This window comes from Equus przewalskii, chromosome 12 (assembly GCF_037783145.1).
Source record: "Equus przewalskii isolate Varuska chromosome 12, EquPr2, whole genome shotgun sequence".
In the NCBI taxonomy this organism is placed as follows: Eukaryota; Metazoa; Chordata; class Mammalia; order Perissodactyla; family Equidae; genus Equus; species Equus przewalskii.
In genome coordinates, this window is record NC_091842.1 from 40,527,351 (window position 1) to 40,543,101 (window position 15,751).

At 45.1% G+C, this 15,751-nt stretch overlaps 1 protein-coding gene across 31 annotated transcripts in view; it reads right to left on the reverse strand.

The window, feature by feature from the left end:
* Positions 1 to 1,312: 1,312 nt before the first annotated feature.
* The window catches only part of LOC103541579 (ATP-binding cassette sub-family A member 17-like), a 113,008-nt gene continuing 98,569 nt past the window's right edge, over positions 1,313 to 15,751 (reverse strand). For 17 of the 31 annotated variants that reach the window (XM_070568697.1, XM_070568689.1, XM_070568703.1 and 14 more), the window contains 8 exons: positions 14,563 to 14,741; positions 13,775 to 13,900; positions 12,734 to 12,928; positions 4,109 to 4,296; positions 2,840 to 3,010; positions 2,370 to 2,560; positions 2,154 to 2,227; positions 1,313 to 1,649 (listed from right to left, as the gene is read on the reverse strand). In XM_070568697.1, the coding sequence (XP_070424798.1) occupies positions 1,332 to 1,649; positions 2,154 to 2,227; positions 2,370 to 2,560; positions 2,840 to 3,010; positions 4,109 to 4,296; positions 12,734 to 12,928; positions 13,775 to 13,900; positions 14,563 to 14,741 (1,442 nt within the window). In that variant the 3' untranslated portion in view covers positions 1,313 to 1,331. Of the gene's footprint in view, positions 1,650 to 2,153; positions 2,228 to 2,369; positions 2,561 to 2,839; positions 3,011 to 4,108; positions 4,297 to 12,733; positions 12,929 to 13,774; positions 13,904 to 14,562; positions 14,742 to 15,751 lie in introns of all 31 variants that reach the window. The other 14 variants (XM_070568700.1, XM_070568690.1, XM_070568710.1 and 11 more) reach the window with 1 other exon arrangement.

Sequence of the window (15,751 nt, forward strand, 5' to 3'; positions counted from 1 at the left end):
CCTGAGGGTGAATGAGAAAGATATTCAAGGGTGGCAGGGTGCAGAGGGGAGAGTAAGGAAAAATGAAGTAGACTGGGATCCTGAGGCATGCCCCCATTCAGAGAGAAAGGAAGAGCAGCCTTCAGAGGAGGCAGAGAAAGGGCTGTGGAGGGACGAGAAGAGCCAGACACAGTGGGGAGGGGCTTTCATCAGAAGGGGGCAGAAAGCAGAGCAGTCACATGGAAAAGGGATGGAGAAATCAGCGCATGCGGCTGCCTAGGTTGTGGTAATGCTGTAATTTTGGGTGAGTGGTGACAGGAGGTAGGACGTGTGGGGAGGGACAGCTGACACCACTTTCTGAGAGCTTGGCTGAGAACAGAGGGAGAGAACTACCTGCAGAGGAGGAGCTGAGGCAACTTTAGAGGGGCCAGTGTGACCACACTGGACAAAGAAAGGCTATTTGACAGGGCACGTCTCAGAAGAGAGTCCTCATGACAAAAGTACACAGCCACATCCACACACACTCACAGGCTGGCCAGTGTGATGGTCTGGAGCACACAGGCCTTAGCTCAGTGCTTCTCACACCTGAGCTGCATCAGAAGTACCTATTAATATGGGGCTCATTAAAACACAGATCACTGGGCCTCACCCCCAAAATTTCTCATTCAACGGGTCTGGAGTGGGGTCCAAGAATCTGCATTTCTAACAAGTTTCTGGATGATACAGATGCTGCTGGTCAGGAACCCCACTTTGAGAACCTATGCCTCAGTCAAATCTTGGCTCTACCACCTGTTGATCGTGGACAGTTGCTGAATCTCTCTAAGTGTCAGCTTACTCATCTGGGAAATGGTGCTAAAAATCATGTCCACTTCATGGGTTGATGTAGGATCACATGCAGGCTCATGCCTAACATTTGCAGCCACCAGGGCAGAGAGCAAATGGAGCCCCACAAATACAAATATTTAAATATTGAAAAATTGTGACTTAGGCCAGCAAACTCATCAATTTGTTCTTTCCTACCTTCATAAGTATAGCATCATTACAACCACAGTCACCCCCAGGCCACTGCTCCTTGAGAGGACACAGCAGATATTTCTCTGAGGCTGCTTCCATGGTCAGGTCTCAGTGAAGCCACAGGCCACCCAGGTGGGATTCAACAGGATCTTTTTCCACAGAAACACACCTTGGTTTTTCACCAGGCCTCTAAGGCTAGTGGCCTCAATCTGGTGAGAGCCACTCTCACCCCTCTGCCCCTGAGCTGAGCTCACTGGGTCCACAAGTTGCCTCTGTGCTTCTTACAGCCCATGACAGGCTGTATGCATCTGGGTTAACCTGGCACTAGGAACTCTTTATTACAGCAAGACATTCTTTGAGGGAAGTAGGGAGGTAGGCCGGGAGTGAGGCCGGGAGGGAGGCCGGGAGGGAGGCCGGGAGAGACGCCGGGAGAGATGCCGGGAAGGAGGTCGGGAGGGAGGTCTGGAGGGAGATCTGGAGGGAGGAAGAGATGGTGATGAGGAGTCTGCCAGCTCTGTTTGCCCCTGTTTGTTTTCCCCTTGAGTTGGGGGCACAGGGCAGGTGAAGCTCAAGAAGATGTCCTCCAAAGAGATCTGGTTGACTGAGTAGTCATCCAACATATACTTGCTCTTGGCTTGCTCCAGAGTGCCAAACACCTGTGGGAAGGGAGGAGGCCGCTGTGGACAATGGGCACAGGGGAGGGGAGGGGAGAGGAGGCAGCAGAGGGTGGAAAGACAGAGGACCTCTGGGGTTGTGAGAAGGCCCCCAAAATGCCCATCCCTCTCTCAGCTGCCCCCAGAGCACCTCCCAAGAAGTCAGTTCTATGGAATTTAGCTGTCTGTGATCTCAGGGAAAGGGACCCTGAGTGGGAACAGTGCCAGACGGCAGAGGCCCTGCGTGGGTCCCTAGCTTGCTGTGTGATGCTCGGCATGTGCGTCCCCTCTCTGGCCCTGCTTCTCTCTGTGAAATGAGGGGGCGGGAGAAGCTGATCTCTGAGGTCCCTTCCAGCTCAAACATCTTAAGTTTTATGAAGTCCACATGAACGTTGCCATGGAGACGTCAGAGAGGAACTGCAGCAGCACTGACTGACTTCCACTCGAAAAGAGAACAAAGAGAAAGAACAGAGGTGTGCTCCCTCCGATGCCCAAGTATGTGCTCACCTTCGCCCAGCTGAGGTCATCACCGGGCAGGTGATAATGGACCATCCCTTGGTGCTCATCTTCCAGGACACTGCCTGTACAAAGGAGAGACTATGTCCCTGTGAGGGCCAGGGGAGGGTGGCCTGGGCCTACAGAATCTTGGCCCTCATCCCAGGGATCAGGGACATGGGACTTGCAGGGGTGGGGCACAGACACCCTCTGCTCAGCATCACACACCTGGGAAGGTCAGGTCCACAAATGCCTTGAATTCATCCAGCGCCTTCTGCTGCCCATCACTCTGGACCTTGGCCCGCAGGGCATAGCCGCTGCCAAACTTGCTCTTGAGATGCTGCGGGCTGCCCAGGCACTTGAACTGACCCTGTGCCATGATGGCCAGCCGGGTGCACAAGGCCTCACATTCCTCCATGCTGGGGAGAGAGGGTGCTGGCCTGACACAGGGCTGGGGGATGCTGATGCCTGCCTTCCATGGCAAAGCCCCGTGCAGATGGGAGGGTGTTGATGCCCAAATCAGGCTTTTCCCGACTCCCGAGCTCAGAGTGTAGCCCACATGGCAGAGCCTGGGGACTCTCCTCACAGACTCTGCACCAGCTGCTGACAGGTCTTCTGTCCAAGTAGCCCCTCCTAGCCCACCCCTCCCACAGCCTCATCTCAGCTCTTCCACTGACCTACAGAGACCCCGGTTCTACCTATGGGAGGTGATGACAATGGCCTTGCCAGACTTGCGGGCTCTTGCCACAGCGCCCCAGAGCAGGCGCCGGGCCACAGGGTCCATGCCAGTGGATGGCTCATCCAGGAAGATGACCGCAGGCTCTCCAAGCAGGGCAATGCCAGTGCTCAGCTTCCGCTTGTTGCCACCACTGCGGGCAGAGGGAGAAAATGTCAGGGTGAATAGCAATTGTCAATCTCCAATAGTCCAACCCTTCCCCACTTTTTGTTCTCTGTTCAGAAAGTGTTCCATCCCCCCTGGTGGTGCTTTTAGTAACATGGCCCACCATAGTCCCCCAGGGGGACATTGTGACTTGGCTGTCCAATCAGCATATAAACCATTCTGCTGGACCCAGGGATCAGTTCAGGGCGAGTACATGTTCACTGAGCCTTCTTTGAGGGCTCCTGTGGGTGTTGGGGATAAGGGCACAGGATCATTTTAGCTAACTTTCTTTTAACGACCGCATAGCATTTACAATGTGCAAGGCGCTGTTCTAAACTTTGCAAATGTTGACTCATTTAATCTTCAAAAGATGCAAGGAAAAAATTTCACAAGGTTGTAAACTATCATAATCTTAATAATATAAAAAGATGCAAGGAAACACAAAAACTTCCTTGAAACTGCAGTCAACAGAGAAGTAAGAGCAAAGCACAGCATCATCTGACCCTTGGGCACCTCGGACTGCCCAATCCTGGGAGCGGGGTACTGGCGCAAACCTCCAAGGGGCACTGTGCACCACTCGAGGGGAGTCCTGGGACTCCAGCAACGTGTGGTTTCGCTTTGTTTAAGCTAATTGGAGTTGGGTTACTATCACTAGCAACATAAGACAGGAATACTCCCAGGCTTCTGAGCAGAACAGCAGCAGCTCAAATGTCTCAGACACAGCAGGAAAAGGTAATGTGTGCTTCAAATTCAGGCCTACCAAAAATCAGAAGCCCTTTGTGAAGTGGCAGAAAGAAAGGTTTGTCCTTACTCTGCCAGGACAATAAACCTTGTGGTGCCCTCTGCTTGTCCTCAGCCACATAACTGCCCAGGACCAGAAGGAAGCAGTACCTCAGGGCAGCCTAGGCCATTGACCCATTCTTATGGGGCAGCGAGGCCACCTCCCTACTTTTCCACTCAGTGGCACGGACGGCACAGCTACCCCAAGTCCATAGCTGAGGGGCCTTGCCCAACACCCCAGCACTGAGAAGTGTCAGCACACTCCTACTACTGGAGGTGGAAGGGCCAAGGGAGCCCCACATCTCACCTGTAGGTCTTCACCAGCTTATTCGCATACATGTACATGAGTAAGTCATCAAGAATTTGCTCCACATAGGCACTGATGTGGTGCTCAGGGATGCCCCGGAGCCGGGCATACATAATCAACATCTCCCGGCCCGTCATGTAGCCCAGCAGGGAATCAAACTGGGGGCAGTAGCCGACATGCTGCCGCACCTGGGGTTGGAACACAGCCAGAGAGGGAGGCACATCAGAAGGAAAACTACCAACTGGGCAGGGGCTCAGACACCTGCTCTGGCCTTGCCCCAGCCCAGGCTCCTGCCTTTGCTCTGTGCATACCCACATTTGCCATGTGAACAGACGTGCTGTGGGGGTGAGTGGGACGACAGCGACATTAGGGAGCCTGGGATATGGCGCTTGCTGGTGGTGTCTGTGAAAGGGTGTACATGGGGCTGGAGCACTTACTTGGCACCCTTCCTCCTGCCTGCCTAGCAAGAAACCTCAGTGCCCAGCACCTCCCTACCTCTTGTCACCTTCCAAGTGTCCAGTCAATAGAAGATGCTTTATTTTTTTCCTGTTTAAAAATATTTTCCATGAGACCTGTAATCCAGGAATAGATATTCTTTGTAAAATAGTCATACAAAGGTTACTGGAATCTCTCATCAGGGGCCTGCCCCAGGCCCAGTGTGGTCAGGTTGGTGTGCACCTCCAGACTTTTATTTTTTTAATGTTACTTTTTTTTTTTTAAGATTGGCACCTGAGCTAACATCTGTTGCCAATCTTTTTCTTCTTCTTCTTCTTCTTCTTCTTCCTTTTCCCTTTCCCCCTCCCCCTCCCCTTCCTTTCCTCTCCTTCTCCTCCTTCTCCTCCTCCTCCTTCTTCTCCCCAAAGCCCCTCCAGTACATAGTTGTATATTCTAGTTATAGGTCCTTCTGGCTCTGTTACGTGGGACGCTGCCTCAGCATGGCTCGATGAGTGGTGCCATGTCTGTGCCCAGGATCTGAACCAGCAAAACCCTGGGCCGCCAAAGCAGAGCACGTGAACTTAACCACTCAGCCACTGGGCTGGCCCCCACCTAAAGACTTTTCTTGCTCCTCAGAGAGAACCAATTTTGGGTTGTTTTTGCCAGATAGTATCATACTGTATCTACTTTTCTGCAACTTGTTTTTCTAACACAACATTATGTCTTAAAGATCTTCCTTGGTCAGTAAATAGAGACCTACTCCAACTCAATTTAACTGCTACTTAGTCATCCAGGGACAGTTTCTAGATTTTACTTAGCTGTTCGGGCACATATGAGTTTTTTCCAAATTTTCGCCATTATCAAATTGTAGCAAAGCACCCTGGTTTGTGCCCATGTTCAAGTGCTCCCCTAGGGTGGATGATGGAGATGGTAGGGGACCATTTTTTAAAAATAATCAATGTTCTTCCTTCCCTTTTCCTCCTCTCCATTGAAGCAGCTGGACAGCTCTGGGTTCCACCATCTGGAGAGAGGGTGCAAACCGGAAAACCACTTGGAGTGTCTGCTTAGAGAAGAACGTTTGCAGGGACATCACACAATTAAGGGCATGGCTTTGGATTCCCAGACTGGGGCTTCCCCTGAAGACAGATGTCACCAGGCCAGAGGGAACTGGTGAGAAGAAAAACACAGATGACTTGCATAAAGATGCTTCAAATATTTCACTATTAAATATGATGATTTCTGGTAGACTGCCTTTATCAAGTGATTTTAACCTAATGTTTCTTCTATTTCCAGTTTGCTAAAAAGTTTTTTTAAATCATGAGTGGATACTGAGTTTTTATCAAATGGTCTTTCAGCATCCATTGGTAAATATTTTTTTCCTTTCATCTCTTAAGGTAGTGATTTATTTTGGTGGATTTTCTACTGTTGAACCTTACTTACATTTCTGGGTTAAACCTGACTTGATCATAATTTTTACTCTTTCAGTATACTGCTGAAGTTGTAATGTTAAAGTCTTATTTAGGGTACTTATGTTCCTACATGAAACTGGCCTCTGGCTCATTTCGGGTACTGTCCTTGACTGGTTTTACTATCACTTATGAGTTGGGTAACACTCCATCTTCTCTCCTATGCTCCTGAAGGGGTTATACGAGAAGGAAATTATCTTTTTGGTGGTGGTTGGTAGACTTGGCCATCAATCCCTTTCAGCCTAGACTCTTTCAAGAAGGAGTAGATCTTTGACCATTATTTCAATTTTATCTCCACTTTTGGTCTGTATAGGTTTCCTATTTCTTGAACCAATTTTTGGATAGAAGGCTTGAAAATGTTGTAATTTGACTCAACGAAAATGAAGAAATGTGACATTTCTTACACGCCTGAGTTTGGAGTAAATCTTTTGCCATGAGGACTCATCTAGGATGGCCAAGGAGCCCTGTTTAGCACATAGTGGCACCACGGACCAATGATGGCCCCACAGTAGAGCCAAATAATTCTGAGGCAGTGAGTGACTCTGACAGAAATGCATGTGGACTCTCAGAAATCACTGCTGATTCTTGGCATGTCAGCAGATTCTGATAAGAATGTATTTTAGAAAATACGAAAGAATGCTTAAAAATACTCATACAGACAAATGGTGGTGAGCAGAAATCTCACAAAGAGAGAGAGAACAAGGATGCAGTTTTGTTAGAGTTTTCTAATGAGACTAACTCATGTGAGATTTCTAGGAGAAAACAGAGAAACAGAGGAGCAGAGTTAACTATATTTAAATTCCGTATTTCTAACTATGAATTTTCACAGACTGCTGGGAGATAATGTGCAGATGGGTTTCAGGAAGACTGAAATCCAATTTCTTGCCAGCCTGGGCAGGATAAGGGCCTTGCAGGTGGATATTGTTTGATTTTAAATAATATAAAGAAATGTAACATTTCTTATCATCTGAGTCTATGGAATAGATTAATACTTTCTTCCATGTAAGCCTCGGTAAACATCTGTTGGATGGATGACTGATGACAATAAGGCTGATGGAAGATCTGCCCAGGACCATTTGCTCTTGTCCTCTTTTTTCTTTTCTTTTCTTTCATTCATTTGTTCATTCATTCCTTCCTTTTTATCACAGCTTTATTGAGATACAGTTGACAAATTTACCACATTCACCCATTGAATGTGTACAATTCAATGTTTTTTAGCAAATTCGAAATGGTAGATCCATCGTCACAATCAATTTTAGAACATTTTATCACCCTCAAAAGAAATGCTGTATCTATTAACAGTTACTTCCCATTTCCCCCAATACTCCCAGCCCCTGGCAACTGCTAGTCTACTTCCTGTCTGCCTATTCTGGATATTTCATATAAATGGAATCATGTAATATGTGGCCTTTTGTGACTGGCATCTTCCACTTAGCATAATGTTTTTGAGGTCCATCATGTTGTGTCATGTATCAGTACTTCATTCCTTTTTATGGCTGAATAATGTTCCATTGTATGGACAGATCACATTTTGTTTATCCTTTCATTTGTTGATGAATATTTGGGTTGTTTCCACCTTTTGGCTATTATGAATAATGCTGCCATGAACATTCATGTACAAGTTTTTGTGTGAAAGTAGGTTTTCAATTCTCTTGGGTATACACCTAGGAGTGGAACTGCTGAGTCATTTGGTAACTCTATGTTTAATCTTTTGAGTATCTTCTCTGATAATCTTAATCTTTTAATTGGACTCTTTAGTACATTTATATTTAATTTAATTACTGATATACTTGGATTTGAATCTACCATCTCTTTTTTTTTGAGGAAGATTAACTCTGAGCTAACTACTGCCAATCCTCCTTTTTTTGCTGAGGAAGACTAGCCCTGAGCTAACATCCATGTCCATCTTCCTCTACTTTATGTGCAGGATGCCTACCACAGCATGGCGTTTGCCAAGCCATGCCAAGTCCGCACCTGGGATCCGAACTGGCAAACCCCGGGCCACCGAGAAGCGAAATGTGCGAACTTAATCACTGCACCACTGGGCCGGCCCCCAAGTCTACCATCTTATTCATCTATTTGTCCCATATGTTCTATGTTTCTTTTTCTCTCTCACTTCTTGTTTTATGTCACATTGATTATTTTTTTCATTTTTCTGTTGTCTCCCTCTATTGGCCTAAAAGGTATATATATCTCTCCCTCCTCCAATTCTTTCGGTTGTTCCCTTAGAGACTAAAACATGCATCTTTGAGTTAGCAATGTATAGTATTAACTGGAATTTTACTTTCTGCATGAGCAAGGTGAGGACCTTAAAATACCTTAACTTCATTTACCCACTCCTGACTTAAAACCATTATTGTTGTGTATTTTAATTTTATAAGTACTTTAAACCTCACAAGACATTATTGCTATAGCTTTGTTTAGTCAAAACTCACACATTTACCTTTATATTGCTCTTCATTTCTTTCCACATCTTTGAGCTTCCATCAGGGATAATTTTCCTTCTGCCTGAGGATTACTCTTTATTATTTCTTTTCATGCACATCTGCTTGCGATCAATTCTCCCAGTTTTTGTTTATCTGAAAAATGTCTCTTTTTTCATACCTTCTTTTTACAGTATAGTTTTACTGGATACATTATTCTAGGTTGGTTGTTATCTCTTATACCACTTGTGATGTGTCATTCTATTGTCTTTTGGCCTTTCATGTTTCTGTTAAGAAGTAAGCTGAAAGTCTAATTGTTGCTCCTTTGAAAGTGGGTCCTTTTAAGATTTTCTTTTTGGTTTATTTTTCAGCAGTTTTACTACAATGTTCTAAGGGATTTAATTCTTTTAATTTATCCTGCTTAGGGTTAATGGGGCTTTATTTATTTGTAATTCAATGTCTTTCACAAATTTGGGAAAGTTATGGCTATTAATTTTCGGGTTTTTTTTTCATTTTAAGTTGATTTTATTTGCAGGTGGCCTTTAAGTGTTTTCGATTATTGTGATGTATTTGGTAAGTCCTCTGCCTGGCCAGGAGCAATAGTGATCTCTTTTGTAAACTCTGTATGGTAGATTAAATTTAATTAATTAATTAATTAATTTTTAAATTGCAGTAACATTAGATTATAACATTATATAGCTTTTGGATGTACATCATAATATATTCCGAATTCTGTGTAGATTACACCATGTTCACCACCCAAAGACTAATTATAGCCCATCCCCATCCCCTCACATGTGAGCCTAATCACCCCTTTTGCCCTGCCCCCCCCCCCATGTGGTAACCACCAATCCATTCTCCACGGTTATGTGTTTGATTGTCATTGTTTTTATCTTCTACTTATGAGCGAGATCATACAGTGTTTTACTTTCTCCCTCTGACTTATTTCACTCAGCAAAATACCCTCAAGGTCCATCCATGTTGTCACAAATGGCCGTATTTCATCATTTCTTATGGCTGAGTAGTATTCCATAGCATATAAATACCACATCTTCTTTATCCATTCGTCCCTCGATGGGCACCTAGGTTGCTTCCAAGTCTTGGCTATTGTGTATAATGCTGCAATGAACATAGGGGTGCAGGTATCTTTATGCCTTTGCGTTATCAAGTTCTTTGGATAAATACCCAGCAGTGGAATAGCTGGATCATATGGTAGATCTATTCTTAATTTTCTAAGGAAACTCCATACTGCTTTCCATAGTGGCTGCACCAGTTTGCACTCCCACCAGCAGTGTACAAGGATTCCCAACTCTCCACATCCTCTCCAACATTTGTTGTTTCCTGTCTTGTTAATTATAGCCATTCTGACCGGAGTGAGGTGATACCTCATTTTAGTTTTGATTTGCATTTCCCTGATAACTAATGATGTTGAGCATCTTTTCATATGCCTGTTGGTCATCTGTATATGTTCTTTGGAGAAATCTCTGTTCAGATCTTTTGCCCATTTTTAAATTGGGTTGTTAGTTTTTTTGTTGTTGAGCTGTATGAGTTCTTTGTATAGTTTGGATATTAACCCCTTATCTGATTTTTGGTTTGCAAATATCTTCTCCCAATTGTTAGGTTCCCTTTTCATTTTGTTGATGGTTTCCTTTGCTGTGCAGGAAGCCATTAACTTTTCAAATACTGCTTTGCTTCATATTTGTCTCTTTTCCTCTGGGACTTCAATTATATATATATTAAACCTTCTCACAGTATCCTCTGTATCCAATTAGTTAAATATTGCTGCATAACAAATTGCTCCAAAATTTAGCTGTAATTTATTGTTTCATGCTTTCTCGGGGTCAGATCAGGAATCTGGGAGCAGCTTAGCTGGGTGGTCCCGGCCAGGGTTTCTCATGAGGTTGCTCCTAACCTCTCAGCTGGTCCTGAAGTCTTTGCAGGCTGGAGGATCTGCTCCCAAGCTCACTCACGCAGTTGTCGGCGGGCCTCAGGTACTCGCTGACTGTTCTCACCACATGGGCCCCTCCACAGGGCTGCCTGAGTATCTTCCTGACATGGCAGTGAGCTTCTCCCAGAGTGAGTGATGCGAGGGAGAGATTGTACCCAAAACAGAAGCTGCAGTGTCTTTTATAACCCAATCTCAGAAGTGACATACCATCTCTTCTACAGTATTCTGTTGGTCACACAGACCAACTTTCGTACAATATGGGAGGGGACTACTCAAGGGTGTGAATACTAAGACGTGGGTAAATTACTAAGGGCTGTCTTGAAGGTATACCACAATATTTCTTACCTCACTTTATGTATTTTATGCCCTTTAGACTCTCCACAATTCATTCTAAATTATTTGGGCGGGGGGGGGTGCAAATTTTGCAAAACTGTTTGTAGAAATCATTTGAGGCCTAGGATGATATCATCTTCCACCAGAGAAGATTTACATTTGCTTCTGCCAGGTGCCTGGAAGCATTAGCGATTTAGGATCACATCAGTTCCATTTTAGGGACTGATATGAGTCCAACCTGTTTTGCAATCTTTGTATGAGCTTGTGTAAGTATAGTTCATCCCTGTGGTACAGCCCTTAAGAGTCCCAACTCAAAGAAAGGATGCATTTGCCAGGCATCCCCCTGCCCAGGGCGCTCACCCTGAACTCCAGTGCCTGTCATTTCAGCATCAAGAGCAACACTCAGCTCTCAGCCACCCAGGCTTGAATTGGTCACCTCCCTGAGCCTGTCCCTCCAACCTCCTGGCTCATAAGTCTTCACTATCTTGTTAGCTCTCTGAAGTCTTCAAAGAGAGTCTTTAAAAATTGGTTTAAAAAATTTTTCTAGTTATTATCACTAGGAAGAGTGCCAGAGTCACTTAATTTGCCATTACTAGGATGCTTGTCCATAATTTTTTAAATAATAAAAAATTAAATTAACAGTAAGTGTTTCATAGCCTGAAGAGGCTTATATTGGTTATAACTGTTCAACCAAGCTATGTATACCAAAAGATCGTAGAAAATGGTAATTAAGAGGTTGGAACTAGCCTGTGTAGATTCTTGTGCTTTCTCTCTGAACATTATTTCACTCATGGACATTGAAGCTTGTTTGATAAACTTATTGGCAATAGTACGGTTTGTGCTGCAAATAGTACAACTTTGCTTATGCCTCTGTAGTGTGGTCTCTTCATATGCCTTTCATTGAATCTGCTGTATACTGACCACAACCTCTGTTATTACACTTTCCTCACTGCATGGCAATGGCTCATTCACAGGATCATGAGCTCCTTGCAAATGAGAATCACTAGGCCTCACACAATTGTTGGCACGTATCAGGTGTCCAGAAATTGTTTCATTGAGTTAGTGCTGCCAGTAATTGAAGTAGAGACTCCAGGAAGGTCAGGTTTGAGGGATACATAAGAAGTTCAATTTAAAATAGGAGATGTCTGAGTGAAGCCATCTAGAAGGTATGTATATGCAGGTCTGAAGCACAGGACTGGGGTTGAGCTGGGGACGTAGCTACTGGGGAGACATCAGTAAACAGAAGATAATGGGACTTGGAGTAACGAACAAGCTCAGGCAAGGATAGTGTGCGTACATAAGAAAGATGGTGGGCTCAGTTGCAGCCCTGAAGAACACCACAGTCTAATGGGCTAGATGAAGAAGATCTACCACAGGAGTCTGAGAAGAAGTGTTTGCGACAGAAAAGAGCCAGAAGAGGGGAAGCTGTAGAAGTAAGCAAAGGAAGGCTAGAGCTTGAAGGAGGGAAAGATCAGCATTATGAAATGCTGCAGAGATGGCAAGAAGATAAGCTCTGAAAATTAGGAACAGCCTCAGCTAGGGTGACTACAGTGGGAACAGAGCTGGGAAGAACAGATTCCTGGGCTATCTGGGAGGGAGCGTCCATGGACTATGGTTGTTGACTAGATGTCTTGGGTGGTGCCTTGGACAGCAGTGGATGTGTGCTCCTCCCTCCCCCAGCAAGCACAGGGAGACGGGGAGGAAGAGGTTGGGGGTTTGGGGACAGCTGATGGCTTTGGGGTTCCATTGAGTTTCAGGTACCTGTAGGACATTCAAGAGGCAACGTTGAGTAAGCAGCTCAACATATGCTCTGGAGCTCAGAGAAGAGGTCTGGGAAGGAGCTATGGATTTGGGAGTCACAGATGAACCTGATACGTGGAATTTTCAAAGATCAGGTCCATTCCAGTTCTTTTACCCCAAGCCGATGTAACACCCCCAGGTGTATTTCAGTGCCCTCTCTTCCCAACACACCCACCCTATCCCCAGGGTGGCGCCTCCTTTGTCCTAGGTCACACCCTACCTTCCCCAAGTGAGAGCTGAGGTTGAGGCCCTTGACAAAAGCGTCCCCAGAGGTGATGGGCTCTTCTCCTGTAAGCATTTTGAAAAGGGAAGTTTTCCCAGCTCCATTGAGGCCAAGAAGGCCAAAGCATTCCTCTGCTTGAACAGTGAAGGATATCTTGTTCACAGCCAGTGGGGGCACCTTCTTGGCATAGACCTGAGATACCCAAGACAGAAGACACACAGTGAGGAGGCCTGGAGTCAGCAATCAAGAGCTACCCTGTGCTCCCCACACACAGGTTCTGGCACAGGTCCCAGTGGCCTTCAGGGCCCAGGGGCTCTGATGGACCTAGGCTTGGATTTGCTTTCTCCTCCAGGTGCTGCTTCCAGCAGGGTGAGTGAGGTTTTCTCTCCTCCTTCTGTCTCTGCAAACTGAGCAACTAGTTTTCTAAGATAAGTCTCTTCCCTTCTGTCCTTGAAGCAAACAAAACCCCTTTGATGTTTCCTGAGTTGCTGTTGGTTTTTTTAACCACCAGTAACTATAGGGAAACAAAGAATAAGACTAATAGACTTGGAGAAAATGCTACAAAGTTCCTGGATGTTTGAAGAGTCTCTCAAAAAATTCTGGCTGGGGCTCAAGGAGACTAACCAGGTTTGTTTGAGCTTTTGGAGCATTTTCCCCCACCTCAACTCCTCCACAAACTGTCTTCTAGATCCGAGAGAGATTCAACCAGTCACGTCCAACCTTCGAGGCTTCCTTGCTTCCTGGGGTTCATGGTTTTGGTGCCCCTCCTATCCCAAACCCTCTTGTCTTACAGGGGATCCCAGAAAAGACAATGGAGGGCTGAGGCGCCCGCTTCTGTCTTTGGGCCTACAGACAGATTAAGATGTGACTCATCCACAGAGGAAACCTCCTGAGTCTGTCTCCACTGAAGCTCACCTGAGTCCTTTGCCAGCACTCCAAGCCAGCAGGCAGAGCCTGGAGCCCTCTGCTGGCTGCTTCCTTATGCAAAGGGCCCACAAGAGTAATGGTCTTTGCTTTTTAAGCCACATCTGACTTTACCTTTGACACTTCTTTAAGAACCAGTGGGTTCTTCTCACACAACTTTTCCAAATAAGTCTCAATCATTTTCGCCTCCTCTTCCACATCTTGGTCTCCAGGCACTGCAACTTCACTGTGCAACGCTACCTGCTTTCCCGAGACAAGGATGGAAATTGTGACTGCTTTTGCGAGGGTAGGAGAGAGAGACAGAGGGAACCACAGGGACTGGGTTCTCCCTGGGAAGGCCTTGAAAGTGCCCCAGCTGACCTACCACCCCTTTCTCAGTGGCAACTATAGGTATTCAAGACTGAATGCATATTGACTTGACCATGATATGGTAGATATGGAAACTTCACAAGGCATTGGCTTTTGAGGAAAATTAAAAGACTTGAAGCCTGGGGATGCCAAGGTATAACAAATGTCAGTTTCTACAGAGTTTCCTTGGGGGGCCTCAGTTCTGGAAGATATTCAGACCAAGAACGGACAGAACAGATCTTTCTCCTATTTGGCTCCTGGATGACTATAGGGAAGAGGTGTTCTAGAAAGGGGACTGGATTTAGGAAACCTAGGGTCTTATTTATACTCGGCTGACCAGAGCCACAGGAACCAAGCCGAAAATCTTCCTCCCTCATCCACCAGGTCCCTGGGGGTCCTGGGCATGAACTGTCACCTCTCTGCCTTCAGGATAGATTAGATGGTCTATGGGCTCTCTCGGATGCTGAGAATCAGGCCACTACAGACCACAGGAAGAAACCTATGGAACCAACCCTTTGACCTGTCCTTAGAGAGTTACACTCTGATCCACTCACCAATTTTCCCTTCTTGTAGAAGCCAGAAAACCTGGCTTTCAGTTCCCACAAGACATTGGTTTCAATGAGGAAAAGCAGGATAATGTACACAGGTCCCAAGATGGCAAGGGCTGTCACATACTTCCCTATCCCCAGAGACTCCCAGGCATAGATGTTCTTCTGGAATATATATCCCTCTACTAAAATGGGATAAACAGATGTTATCAAACCTTGGGTGATATTCCAAGCTTTTGCTCACCTGTTACATATAGTAGGTAAATTTCTATTAGAACAAATATCACTTAAAAGAAGCATTATTGTCATCAATGGCTATTACCACATCTCAACAGACGGTAAACATGAGTATTATTTTGTTTTCCTTGCTATAACCAATGTTCTATAAAAATAATGCAGTAAAGCAGAAGACTTCTTTTCTATATGACAGTTATTTGAAATGCAAAATATTTATACGTTTGGTTCTTCTATCAATCATTAATTGCCCTGCAACTTCAACTGACAACTCATGCAAAAACACTGGGGAGCCTCTATTCTCCTCTTTTTAATCCGATCTGCCTTGAAATTTTTCTTTTAAATACATGTATTTTAAAATGATACAATAAATATGCACTCAGTGGGAAAAAGAGAGGTAGAAAGTAAAGATACTTCTCTACTCCCCAAAACTATTGTTACAGTTTGTGTATAATCCTTCCATACTTTCCAGATATAATCTCTTTTTTTTTGGCTTGAGGAAGATTACCCCTGAGACAACATCTGTGCCAGTCTTCCTCTATTTTTCATGTGGGTTGCCACCACAGCATGGCTGATGAGTGGTGCAGGTCTGCACCTGGGATTGGGGCCCACAAACCCAGGCTGCTGAAGCAGAACACACTGAACCCAACCACTATGTCACAGGGCTGACCCCTAGATATAATCTTTTAAAATGCAAGTGGAATGATACTATGCATTATCTTTTCCAACTTACTTGTTTCATTTAATAATATATAGGGGACATTGACCATATCAGGACATAAAGATCAAAATAATAAAGATCTCTCACAAAGGTACATACATGGACAATTATGAAAGCCAGTATTGTTGTAATGTTGGTCTGTAACTCCATTTTTTGTTTTCTACATGATTTAAGAAAGCGGTGCATTAAAAAAACAATTATTAGTCAATGTTTCTGGAGTCACAATACATAAAAAATAAA